The sequence below is a fragment of the Dromiciops gliroides genome, chromosome 1 (assembly GCF_019393635.1).
Source record: "Dromiciops gliroides isolate mDroGli1 chromosome 1, mDroGli1.pri, whole genome shotgun sequence".
Taxonomy (NCBI): domain Eukaryota; kingdom Metazoa; phylum Chordata; class Mammalia; order Microbiotheria; family Microbiotheriidae; genus Dromiciops; species Dromiciops gliroides.
In genome coordinates this window covers 154,068,125-154,082,364 of record NC_057861.1, presented here as the reverse complement: position 1 = coordinate 154,082,364, position 14,240 = coordinate 154,068,125, and the positions used below count along the sequence as shown (strand labels likewise).

The window sequence follows — 14,240 nt, the reverse complement described above, 5'->3', positions numbered from 1 at the left end:
AAGCATTCATTTTCTCTCCCACCTACCACCCCTTCCACCAAAAAGAAAAAAGAAATAAAGGACCCTTTTAATAAATATGCATAGTAAAGCAAAACAAATTCGCACAATGATTCTGTCCAAAACAGGACGTCTCATTCTGCACCATAAGTCCATCACCTCCTCTCTGTTAAGAAGTAGGAAGCATGCTTCAACATCCATCCTCTAGAATCCTGATTGATCAGAGTTCTCAGGATTTGCAAAGTTTGTCCTTAAAATGTTATATAAATTGGTCTGGTTCTACTCACTTCACTATGCATTGGTTCATACAAGTTTCCCAGATTTCTCTGAAATCGTCCCGTGCATCATTCTTCAAGCACAATAATATTCCATTACATTCATATGCAATAATTTGTTCAGCCAGTTCCCCAGTGGTGGGTAGCCCCTTAGTTTCCAAGGGATTTTTTTGCCACCACAAAAGAACTGCTATAAAAAAACGTTTCTACAAATGGATCCATTTCCTCTTTTTAAAATCTCTTTAGGGTACAGACCTGGTGGTATCATTGGGTCAAAGGAAATACACAGTTAGTGACACTGGAGACATAGATCCAAAATGCTTTCCAGAATTAGCCTCCTGACAGCTACTAATAGGGATCACAGCACCTTAAGCCTCACCATTACTCAAACCTGTACAACTTCCAGAATCCTGAACTCCAAAGTCCCTTTTTCTTTTAACAATGTTCTGTTTTCCCTTCTCTTCTCCCCACCCCCCACTCCTCAACCTGCTATTCATTCTTACCTCTAGTCCTGAAAAACTTTCCTGTTCTCCCTGTATATCACCCTTGTTCTGAATTTTTCCATGGATTGAGAGTATCAGTCATAACTTCCTTCATCTCCCGTCCCCTGTATCTTCACATAGCCTTTGCTTCGGTTTGAGAACAATGTAGCTGTCCTCCTTGGCAAGGGCAGCCTCCTCCTATGTGCCCTTCATCCTAACCTTTCTTGTCCTCTTCAGAAATTTGCCCTATTGGTTGCCCCTTTCTAATAGTTTCAGTCTACAAAGTTCTCATGTCTCTACTCTTCAGAAAAACAAACAAAACTTCCCTTGACCTAGCTGTTACATTAAGACATCTTCGTTTCCATTTGGCTACCAAGCTTCTAAAAAACTACAATCATTTCCTCCACTTAATCCCTACCTATCCATTCTTCATCTATTCTTCAGCTCCTTATAATTTGTACTCCTATCCCATCACTGTTGAAACAGCTCTTTTGGGTGACCCTAATGACCTTCACTTGCTAAGTTCAAACACTTTTATTCCTCTGTCTTCATCCTCCTTGGCCTTTCTGTGGCATGTGACCCTGTTGACCCCTATGTCTTTCTGGATACTTTTTCTTTTTCTTGACTTCCATGACAGTGCTTTTTCCTCTTTCTCCTACCTATTTCTTCGCTCCTTCATCTCCTTTTCTAGTTTTTCCTTCGCCTCTTTTAAAGCTTTATCCTGGGGGCAGCTAGGTGGTTCAGTGGATAAAGCACTGGTTTCAGATTCAGGAGGACCTGAGTTCAAAATCCAGCTTCAGACACTTGACACTAGCTGTGTGACCCTGGGCAAGTCACTTAACCCTCATTGCCCCACCAAAAAAAAAAAAAAAAGCTTTCTCCTTAGCTTTGCTTTCTTGCCTTTCTATATTCTATCCCTCTGTGATCTTACCTTTGTGCTAATCATGTCTAAATCTGCATATCTAACTTCAGTCTTTCCTCCTCAGTCCCATCTCTCTAATTGCCTCTCAGTCAACTCTACCTGCCAGCACTTTAAATGTACCAAAATGAATTCATCTTCTTTAAACATACCTCCACTCCCAACTTTCCATTTCTACTGATGGTGCTACTATCCTCCTAGTAACCAAGTCTTAAAGCTTTGGAGTCATATTAAACACTTTCCCTAACCACCCACTGCCAATTAGTTCCAAACCCTATAGATTCTCCCTCCACACTCTTTCTCATATCTGTCTTCTCCTTTCCACCATCATCACTTCTCCTTGGACTATTGTAATAGCTACCTTCTTCTACTTAATTTCCATGTTCCAGTCCATTCTTCATACAGCTGCCAAACCAACCTTCCAAGTGCAGAGATCTGATGATGATTTTAAAAACAACAACAACAACAACAGTCCAATGGCTACTTATAGCCCATCAGATAAAGTATAAGCTCCTTAACTTGGTATTTAAGACTTTGCATATTCTAACTCTAACCTACCTTTCCCTTCTGTGATCCAGTCAACTTGGACTACTCTCCATTCTTGTCCTGTTGTCTCCTGTTTTCCACCTTTATCCAGACTGTCCTTCATGCCTGGAATATGTTTCCCTGCTCATTTTTACTTAATGAAATCCTCTTTTCTTCAATATTTAACTCGAGTTCCAGAAATTATTCTTTCCTTCTTTAAGTTTTCCTGATGCTTTGTTTGACTCATTCTCACTCATAGGTATATGAATGCTCACTCACATATAATATTCAATATTATGTGCACTCATGTATGAACATATTATATCCTCCAAGTGAGAAATATAGCTCCCTTGAGGGCCAACCCTACCATTATTCCTCTTTCTACCTCCAGTACCTAGCACACTGCTTTCCACATAGTGAGTTGGACATTTAAATTATTTTTATTGAATTTAATTAAACATCAATGCCATATAAGACTGCAAGGTATGGGTAACTGATTCATCCTATGGACTCACTATCTTCCTGATGGTGAAACTCAAGTGTTAAGAGATTAAGTTACTTTCGGTCAACCAACAGCCAGGGTCCCAAATTTCACACATCTTATCCAGTGTTCTATCTAACATAAAAAAGCTCTTCAACATTCACAAGGAATAATGGGGGAGGGGAAAGAATCCCTTATAATATATTCTCATTGCCATCACTCCCACTAAATTGTATGGATAATAGAATTAAGTATCTAAGTTATATTAAGTAGTTCATGTCTTTCACTTGCTTTTCTGTTCATTTTGGTTTGGTTTGGTTTGGTTTTTTAATTGTACAATTTATGGTATTGGAGAACTGTCTGGAGTAATGAGCAGTTAAATGACCTACCATACAACTGGTAAAAGTCAGAAGCAGGACTCAAATTGACATGTTTCTAAATCCAAGGCCAGTCTTCTATCCACTATGCCACACTGCCCATGTGAGACTATGCTGCAAGTTCCCTATATACTCAAAACCCCAGGCCCAGGGCAAAAATAGATAAAAAATAATGCTTTATTTATTTTTCTTTTGAAAAGCAAACTTAAGGCCTCAGATCTTTTAGGAGTTATGCTATTAAATAGTTTTGAAAAAAAATAATACTATTTGATTTATTTCTTTCTCATTTTAGGAATCATGTGGTAATCTATTGACTATAAGGAGCGATCATGGAATAGCAAGGTCCGTATCGGCCACTCAAGACAACTTCTTTTCTTCTGGTGTGTAATTTGAAAGTTTTCCTTTCTCTCTTAAAATTCAACATTCTTTGAAATTTATAAAGTGCATTATATTATATTATAAAGTGCATTATATTATATTATATTTATAAAGTGCATATCTCATGTATATTTAAAATCCATTACAATATTGTTAATAATAATGATGAAGACAATGAGCTACAGCATGGAATCATGTATAGGGAATTCCCTCAAATTCAGAAGGACCTTGGTTCATTTTACCTTTGATATATACAGGCTTTTTGATCCTAGGAAAGTCGTTTGGCATCTCAGTGCCTCAAGGTCTCTAAGACAATAAATTGTAGTTACTCAGGTACATTGGTTTAAAAAAAAAATCCTCACAGGAAGTTCCCTTTACTAATGAAATAACAGATTTGGGACAGTACTTCACAACTTACTATAAAGACATTAGAGAGAAACATTCAGTATGTTGAAAGATTTGGGAGGACAGGAATAAGAATCGCACAGGACAAGGAAATGTGGATGTGGTGTCGTCTACACCAATATAGGGGGTAATCTCATGTTCAATAAAATCATAGGTGAATTGAAATATTTTCAGTTTAAATCACCTTGATTTATATTATCTTATTTAATCCTAACAGAAACCCTGTGGTATAGGAAGTATGAGTAAAATAATTCCTCTTTTATAAGTGAGGTAGACAAGGCAGAGAGAGGCTTAAGTAACTAGCCCATGGTTACTAACCCGGTAAATTCCAAAGCCAAGCCTAGGATCTAAGTCTTCTGATGCCAAATCTAGTGCTTTTTTCTACACCATCACAAATTAGGATTGGTGAAGTATATGGATGTGGATGTGTGGCTATGGATGAGAGAGGAGAAAGAGAAGGGAAGAGAAGAGAAGAGAAGAAGAGGAAAAGAAAGAAAGAGAAAGAGAAGAGTTAGTGGAGTGTCTATGGAGAGCAGATGAAACAGAACGTAGAATCAAACTGAAAGGGACCTAAGAAGTGATCTAATCCAACAAATAAGTGAGCGAGAGACCACTTCTATAGCATTCCCCAAAAGTGGTCATCCATCCCACCTCTAAAGTGTTCCAAATGGGAAACTCACTATGTCCTAAGGCATTCCATTATACTTTTGGAAAGCTCTAATGGGTTAGGAAGCTTTTCCTTATATTAATCTAAACTCCTCCTCTCTGCTAATTCTTCTGCCAAGGTCAATTATAATAATTCTCCTGCCTCTTCCTTCCTTAGAAGGCCCTTCAGATACTTGTCTAGTAATCCTTTTATAGCACAATCATTATCCTTGTTGTGCTTACCTGGATGTTCTGTAGCACAGAAGTGCCGAATATGGGCCCTGTTTCTGTTTGAGTTTGATGGCCACTGCTGTAAAGTGTAAAAGGCCTTCCTAAATTCTGGCACCCAGAACCAAACAAAATATTCTAGATATAATATGACCAGCATAACTATGACTTTAATTTTTAATGGACACTATGCTTGTTTTTTTTAAACATTTTTATTTAAAATTTTGAGTTCCAAATTTTATCCCTCCCTCCCTCTTCCTCCCTCCTCTCTGAGACAGTAAGCAATCAGAGATTATTATACATGTTCACACTATACTTCTAATGGTCAGCTAGGAAGCTCAGTTGATAGAGTGCTGGGCCTAAAGTCAGAAAGACACATCTTCCTGTGTTCAAATCTGGCCTCCAGCATTTACTGGTTGTGACCCTGGGCAACTCATTTAACCCTGTTTGCCTCAGTTTTCTCATCTGTAAAATGAACTGGAGAATGAAATGGCAAACCACTCCAGTGTCTCTGCCAAGAAAACCCCAAATGGGGTCATGAAGAGTTAGACATGACTGAAATGACCAAACATGCTTCTAATAATGAGGCCAGGAATGAAATGATACCTTTGCTATATTATTTAGCTGGCTCATATAGAGCTTGACTTCTGCTAAAAGACTCAAGTTTTCTTTCACATAAACTGTTGTCTTGCCACATCTGTCCTATCCTGTGCTATATTTTTGACCCAAGTGTAGGACTTTACATTTATTCCTGTTATGGTTCACTTTATTAAGTTCAGTCCATCATTCTAGCCCAGGGGTTCTTAAACTTTTTGGATTCCTGGCATACCCCTTTGGCAGTCTGGCAAAACTTATAGACCCCTTCTCAGAACCGTGTTTTTAAATAGATAAAATTACAAAGGAAATCAATTATATTCAAATAAAATTATCAACAGAATTTTTTGTAAGTTTACAGATTCTAGGTTAAGAACCCCTACTCTGGCATGCTAAGTAAGACCTTTTGGAATCTTGCCTTTCATCCAGTGTGTTAGTTAACTCCTTCCCTAGCTTTGTATCAATTTACAAAGTTGATAAAAATCTCATCTCAGGTACTCCACTGAAGACCTACATCCAGACTGACATCAATCTGCTGTTCAGTTTGTTGGGTCTGATTCTTCAACCAGTTTCAAATGCACTTAACTGACCTGTCATAAAGCCTACTTTTCTATCTTTTGTATACAATGATCATATGAGGATATTTTTCAGATATTCTATAGAAACTCAGGGATACCAGAGCTACAACATACCCCTGAGCCACCAATTTAGTGACCCTATCAAAAAAGGAAATTAGGTTAATCTGGCAACCCAGACTGACTCAGATTAGTCACCACTTCCCTAAGGGCTCATAAACTTTCCCTTTAATCATGTGTTCAGTTTTGTCAAAAATAGAAGTCAAGACCATACACCAACAGTTTAAAGAATCTACCTTCTCCTTTTTGGAAGTCGGGAAGATGTTGCTTCAGCTCCAGTTCTGCAGAATCTTTCCCATGCAATGTATTTTTTAAAAGATCATAAGCAAACATGTAAAGAAAGTGCTTTGCAAACCATATAACTCTATATAAATGCTAACTATTATTATCACTATTATTATTAACAATCACTTTCTGAAATTGTTTCACTAATGGGGCATTATCTTCCATGGGTATGGTGGTTTGAACTCATTTTAACAATCTAAGTTCTTAATCTCCATCTCCCCACTTTCAAATTCACTATTGCCCATTTTTCTTCTATCATCAACAATCCAACATCATTCTCTTTGGAAGAAAAAATTGAAACAAAATAGGAGTTGTTACTCTGACTAGATCTCCCTTCTTTTTTATTTTCAGATTACAATTCTTTTGATCATATATGAAAGTCACTAGGCAAATATATATTTTATGGTCCGTATTAAAAACATTCTATCTCTGACCAGTGCTTGTTATATTACACTAGATCAAAGTGGCCCAAGAGTCCACTATTCTTGTATCCAAACCTTATTCATAGCTAGCCGTTCTCATAGCTAGCTTTTTCTTTTCTACATACTACTGTTACCACCACCACTATTACTAACACCACTATTATTACTATTCCTAGTACTAGTACTGCTGCTACTACAACTACCTCCACCATCACTGCCACTACCACTAACACAACTTCTACTACTATTAGTACCACTACCACCATAACTACTACTACCATTATCACCACCACCACCACTACTACTACCACTACTATTATTACTTCTACTACTGTTGCAACTACTGCTACCATTACCACTGCCACCACCACTACTACCATTACTGCCACTACTATTACTACTATTACTATTACTACTACTACCACCATCATTATTACTGCTATTGCCGTTTCGACTACTGCTAATACTGCCACTACCATCACTGCAGCCACCACTACTACCACTACAACACTACCATTACTACTACTACTATTACCACTACTACTACCACCACCACCACTACCACTGCATTTACCACCATCACCATTATTATTAACACTACCACCCCAACTATTACTACTACCACCATTACTACTACTACTTACCAACAATAATAATATCTAGCATTTATAAAATGCTTTGAGTTTTGCAAAATACATATGCTATATTAATTGATCCTCATAACAATCTTATGAGATAAATGCTATTATTAGCCATATTTTACAAATAAAGCTCCTGCCTTAATTCAGCAACTGTGACAAAAATACCACCCGGTTTTTAGTTTATTTTCCTGGCCTTTGTGATCTCTAGAGAAGCTTGAAGGGGTCTTTTGATATTATATCTTCTTGTGAATTACCAGAAGTTCCTACCAGTTGTCAAGTTTTGTAAATGTTGGGAGATTTTCCTTGATATCCTTGGTCTATCTGGAGAAGATGGTGTACCTCCTCTTTTTTCACGCTTAGTTTCATATGAATATGTCAGCAGTGAGCTACCAACAACAACATTCCTTTTTCCATGGCCAGCACTGGATAACCATCTCTTTTGGCAACACAGGTAGATACTCATCTTCATTTCACAAGAGACTGTTTTCTAACTAATTCAAGACACAGTGAGTCTCTACCTTCTACAGAAAGTCTTTCCCAACCCCCTTATTGTTAGTATTCTTCCCCTGAAGATGTTTTAACTGCCCTCATCTGAGCAATGTTATATCCCCTAGTAAAAGTTAAGCTGTCTGAGTGCAAGGCCTGGTTTTCTTCTTGCCTTTGAGCATGATGTCTTTTATAATAAATGCCTGTTGACATAAACTGAATGGAATGGGACTACCAGGGTGATGTAAGGGATATTTTGCAATAAGGCAAACTAATGAAATCTTTGTGTCTTCCAGTAGAAAATGAAAAGTATTCAGCAGTGCCTCATTCTGCAGTAAATCATAGCTGGGATGGTAACATTTCTTCAGTTCAAAGGGATAAATTTTGCAGCCACCAGACAACGTGTTCCTCAGCAGTAATACATCCACTCACAGTTGAAGGAAATCCAGGTAAAAAGTTACTAGTAGACATTTTTAAAGTGGTATTATTGGCTAGATGAATAATCAATATGTCTCATAGAAACCCTGACTGTATTGTCCATAATTCTATGTTAGTGATGATGATAATTAATATTTATTTGGCACTTTAAAATTTATAGAGTGCTTTACAAATATTACCTCAGGGGCAGCTAGGTGGCACAGTGGATAGAGCACCGGCCCTGGAGTCAGGAGTACCTGAGTTCAAATCTGGCCTCAGACACTTAACACTTACTAGCTGTGTGACCCTGGGCAAGTCACTTAACCCCAATTGCCTCACTAAAAAAACAACAACAACAACAACAACAAAAAAAGAACAAATATTACCTCATTTGAACCTCACATCAACCCTGGTCTTATTATTATTATTAGGTATTATTATTATTCACATTTTAGAGATGAGGACAGAGGCAGTAGTGAATTGACTTGCCCATGGTCACACTGGAAGTTCCTGACACCGGATTTTTACTCACGTCTTCCTAACTCCCGGTCCAGACCTCTATCCACTGTACCACCCACTGCCTCTATCCATTGACACATTATATATTACCATACTGAAATGCCATGGGTAGCATTGGTCAAAATGAGGTTGGATGAATACCTGACTATGGAGAAAGATAAGGAATAGTATCTTGAGAATGGCCTGTGACTTAATACTTATTAAAATTATTAAATATTCAAACATCAGAATATTCAAATTTTATTCTCTTTGGAGAGAAGGAATTTTTAGTGAATCCCATAAGTATTTGAAGGCACACACTGTGCTAGTCACATAGGATAATAGAGAAATGAATAAGGCTTCATCATCCTCAGGGAGTTTCCAATATAATAGGAAAGATATGTGCTCAAAAAAATTATAATACACATTAGACTATTGTTGTTTGTCCTTTGTTCTCTCTCTCTTTTTTTTTTTTTTTTGCGGGGCACTGGGGGTTAAGTGACTTGCCCAGGGTCACACAGCTAGTAAGTGTCAAGTGTCTGAGGCTGGATTTGAACTCAGGTCCTCCTGTATCCAGGGCCAGTGCTTTATCCACTGTACCACCTAGCTGCCCACTGTCCTTTGTTCTCAAAGAGAACCATGACTTGCAATGAACTGGATTTAAGCGAAGGAGGGCTGTGCAAAGTCACCAACCTCACTCTCTCCTCCAGAGTCATCTGGTTCAGTGACAAAACATTTATCAGGATGACTAGAGGTGGCCCCAGATGTTTTTAAAGCAATTGGGGTTAAGTGGCTTATCCAGGATCACTCAGGTCCTCTCAACTTAAGGACTAGTGCTTTATCTACTGTGCTACCTAGCTACCCCACATTAGACTATAATATTATGATCGTCTTCAAGAACAAAGGACAAACAACAACATTAGACTACAATTGCAGAATTATTTTCAACTGAAGCAAGGTGAAAAAAGACAAAGCTGATTGAGAAGGTGGCATCTGAGGTGGGCTTTGATGGATAAGATTTCAGCAGAGTTGGTAAGTAATACCATCCAGACATGGTCACAGTGGAGGAAATAAAGGAACAAAAGCAGGGTAGTATGACAAGAACAAAAACACATTTTAGCCTGGAAAAGAGAACCATTTTAAACTAACGGACCATTTTCTTAAATTAAAAAAAATAATAATATATGTATATTTGTCTTAAATGTTGGTGAATTTAGAGTAAGTGGGGAAGATGTTCTAGGTGATAAAAGAATATCCCAAACTTCTGGCATTCCCTTCATTGCCTCTTGCACTTCCCTGTTCCATCTAGAAGAGCCATGCAAATGCCTGAGTCCAAAGGAAAATAGAAGGAAAAAAATCCTCCTAACAGAACATTCAGTGAGATTAAGGTTCAAATTTTAGATGCTTTATTTTTTCCTTAGGAGAAGAAATAGTTTTAATAGGTCAATTCAATTAATATTCATACTTTATATATTTCAATTGATATCTATTATAGTATATTATATCTATATGTGTTACATATTTGAGAGTACAATTTACCTGATGTTTATTATTATTTGTATATCTTTATTATGTATTTGATAGTGCAATTTGACTGATCTTTATCAGTTGCCAACTGTTAGAACATTATGCTAAGCACTAAGGAAGATACAAAGTTTAGATAAATTATAGTTCCTGACCTCTGAGGACTTGTGGTCTAGTAGAGGGATATGACACAATACCTAATAACTGTAACACAGATACATGCCATCTACATAGAAGGCACAAATGAAATGTTATGTAAAGTCCGAGGGGAAAGAGCCTATTATTGACTAAGGGAATTGAGGAGGGCTTCCTGGAAGAGGTGTCATTTGATCTAGATTTTAAAGAATGGATAGTTGAGGGGGCAGCTAGGTGGCACAGTGGATAGAGCACCGGCCCTGGATTCAGGAGTACCTGAGTTCAAATCCGTCCTCAGACACTTAACACTTACTAGCTGTGTGACCGTGGGCAAGTCACTTAACCCCAATTGCCTCACTAAAAAAAAAAAAAAAAAAAAAAAAAAAAAAAAAAAAAAAAAAAAAGAATGGATAGTTGTGCAATGTGTGTGGCAGGAAAAAAAAAAGGGAGAAAATTCCAAAAGGCACAGACGTGTGAAAGTGCAGGATATGTATGGGAATAGTGAGTAATTCAGTTTGTCTGGAGCAGAGTGGTATGAATAGTCCTAGAAATCCCTGCCTCCCATCTTTTCCAGTATATCCTCTAATGAGCAGGCAAAGAGCACTTTCCTAAAGTGCAAGCCTGACAGTGTCATAATTATACTCAGTCAACTCCAGGGTCTCAATTACCTCCGGGATCAAATACAAAATCCTCTGTTTGGCTTCTAAAGCTCTTCACAACCTAGCCAATCCTCCCTCTCCAGTCTTCTTATACTTTACTCCCCTCGTCTTCCTCTACACCCCAGTAACATTGGCCTTGTTGCTGTTCCTCACACACTATATTCTATCTCTTGACACTGTCAATGCTCCATGCCTGGAGTGTTTCCTTTCTTCACCTCTGCCACCTGTCCTCACTTGGCTTTCTTCAAAACTAAGCTAACTAGCTTCTACAAGAGGCCCTTTCTCCTCATTTCTTCCCTCTGAGATGAACTCCCATTTAGACTGTATATATCTTGCAGGTACATAGTTGTTTGTATATTGCCCCCACACACACCATTAGAAGATGAGCTTCTTGAGGACAGGAACTATTTTCACCTCTCCTAGAGTTTCCTATACTTTCATCTTTCTCAACGGGTAAGGGATGGTGGTTGTACTTTCTTCTTGAAGAAGATTAAAATGACATCATGAGGCTGCTAGGTGGCACAGTGGATAAAGCACTGGCCCTGGATTCAGGAGGACTTGAGTTCAAATCCAGCCTCAGACACTTGACACTAGCTGTGTGACCCTGGGCAAGTCACTTAACCCCCATTGTCCTGCAAAAAAAAAAAAAAGATAAAATAAAATGACATCATTGTGTTGGGGTTAAGGTACAGTGTTTCCAACTGTAGCTGATGAGACCAATATGAATTTGGAAGGTTCTACCACAGGTTGGGTACAAATAGTCCATATGAACATTTAGAGTAGATCTTTTTCAATTATTTGTATATGGAAAGGTTTGTGTTTGTTGATATTTAAGTTCCTAACAATACATTTTTAAAAGAATAGAATAGTAGTGCCATCTAAACTTGGAGAAAGTGTTAAATGCCAGCCTAATGAATTTAAACTTCACTTGGCAAGTGAACCACTAGAGGATTTTCTAAAACAATAAACTGAGAGGATTTCTACAAGGAAAAGTAAAGAATATTCTTCTATAACTTCACATCTGTCTTTTGTATTTTTCCATTAGACTTCCTGTCAGAGAATCAGGGAAATGATATTGCCCAGCAATGGATCCAAAGCAAAAGGGAAGATATTGTAAACCAGATGACTGAAGCTTGCCTCAACCAGTGTCTAGATGCCCTTCTTTCTAAGGATTTGCTTATGAAGGAAGACTATGAACTTATTAACACCAAACCTACACGGACATCAAAAGTCAGGCAAATGCTGGATACCTCTGACATTCAAGGAGAAGAATTTGCCAAAATTATAGTACAGAAATTGAAAGATAACAGACAGTTGGGTCTTCAGCCTTACCCAGAAGTATCTTTGGTTTCTAGGGTAACATCTTTAAATTTATTCCAAAACAAAAGCTTTTAAGTGTTTGCTTACCCAGAGGGAAAGTCAATATATGAAAAGACATTCTTTTCTCTCTCATACTTCAGCTACAACGTTAATTATAAACAATATTTTGAGAATTAGGTATATCACTGAGATATCTTTTAAAGTTAATATTAATTATTTCCGGATTCAACCACATAGGACATCAAAGTATTTTTTTATGAATATAAGTGGACGACTTTTCACTGCAGTAGATAGCTTGCTATGTTGTGTTTTGTAAATTGATGTTGTTTTAAGGATAAAATAATTACACTTGTACTTGTTCATAAGAAATGTTGTATGACATTCTCTTTTTGTGATGTAAGCCATTTCTACAATTGCTAGCTTTGTGAAGTATTTATTACTTGCCTAAAGTGCATTGATTTCAAAAAACATGTCTTTGTTCATCAAATAACAACAGTGACAATAACAATAATAATAGCCAATATTTATATAGAATTTACCATATGCCAGGTGCTAGGCTAAGTGCTGTAATTATTCTCTCATTTGATCCCCACAACAGCCCTGAGAGGTAGGTGCTGTTTTTATCCCCATCTTAAATAAAGATGAGAAAACAGAGGCTAAGTATCTTGCCTAGAACCACACAGCTAGTAAGTGTCTCAAGCCAGATTTGAACGGAGGTTTTCCTGACTCCAGACCAAGTACAAAAAGTCCTTATGGATTTCAGGGATCTGTCTTTTGGAAATGTAACCACTCCCACCATTAATGCAAGATGGAAGTTCCTTTTTAACTTAATGGTTTTGGGGGGGGGGGGGTTGGTTTTGTTTTCTTTTTAAAATCAGACCTGTGATTTATTTCTTTGGTTTGTAGAACTCTTGAGTGAGGAAACCCCCTGTACCAATGCAATATGACACCTCTTCTGCAATTTAGAGTTGGGGTGTCATATTGAAGTACTGAGAATTTAAGTGACAAATCAGAATCTGGACCTGAACCTAGGCCTTCCTTACATGGAAACAGTCTATTTAAAATACAAGATGGCACAGTGGAAAGAGTATGGAACTTGGAGTCAGAAAGACCTGAATTGAATTCCTACCTTGGACACTTCTCTTAGGTGTGACCCTGGGGCAAGACACTTAACCAGCCTCTTTGTGTCTCAGTTTATTCATGTGTCAAATAGCACCTCCTTCAAGGATCAGATTTCTAAGAATCAAATTAGTTAACAACATGGTTTTGCAAACCCGAAAATGCTATATAAATGCTAGCTGGTATAATTAGTATTATCCACTACCACACACTGCCTCTCCTAGATAGTTTTAGTTATTCTTGTGGCTAAAAAATCAACACCCTGTCTTCTTTGAAACTGACTAGCCTTAGGTGGCCCAGTGGATAAATCACTGGCCCTGGATTCAGGAGGACTTGAGTTCGAATTCAGCCTCAGACACTTGACACTTACTAGCTGTGTGACCCTGGGCAAGTCACTTAACCCTCTTTGCCCCACCGAAAAGAAAGAAAGGAAGGAAGGAAGGAAGGAAGAAAAGAAAGAAAAGAAAAGAAAAAAGAAAAGAAAAGAAAAGACACTGACTAGCCTGGTCCTCAGATCATGGTGTGGCACAGGGAAAAGGCAGCCTGGCTACCAAGTCAGGGGATCTGGGATTGACATCCTAACACTGACAATACTTATATGACCTCAGAAAAGTCATTTAACTTCCATAGGCATTAATTTCTAGTTCCTCAAAATGTCTAGATGGCCTCTAAGATGCTCTAGATATCTGACCCTATAGGCAATCCATCCCTAGACTGATATTCAAAGTCTTTCCATCTTTACTAAGAGCTTTCTGAGTTGTACTTCCCTGGCATAGCCTCCCAAATCCAAGGG

At 37.8% G+C, this 14,240-nt stretch overlaps 1 protein-coding gene across 2 annotated transcripts in view; it reads left to right on the top strand.

Annotated features, from left to right (window-relative positions):
- Positions 1 to 12,980, top strand: part of RIPK2 (receptor interacting serine/threonine kinase 2) — a 56,233-nt gene extending 43,253 nt beyond the window's left edge. The window contains exons 9-11 of one of the 2 annotated variants that reach the window (XM_043977873.1): positions 3,349 to 3,436; positions 8,075 to 8,224; positions 12,054 to 12,980. In XM_043977873.1, the coding sequence (XP_043833808.1) occupies positions 3,349 to 3,436; positions 8,075 to 8,224; positions 12,054 to 12,403 (588 nt within the window). In that variant the 3' untranslated portion in view covers positions 12,404 to 12,980. Of the gene's footprint in view, positions 1 to 3,348; positions 3,437 to 8,071; positions 8,225 to 12,053 lie in introns of both variants that reach the window. The other variant, XM_043977866.1, reaches the window with a different exon arrangement.
- The last annotated feature ends 1,260 nt before the right edge of the window (positions 12,981 to 14,240 follow it).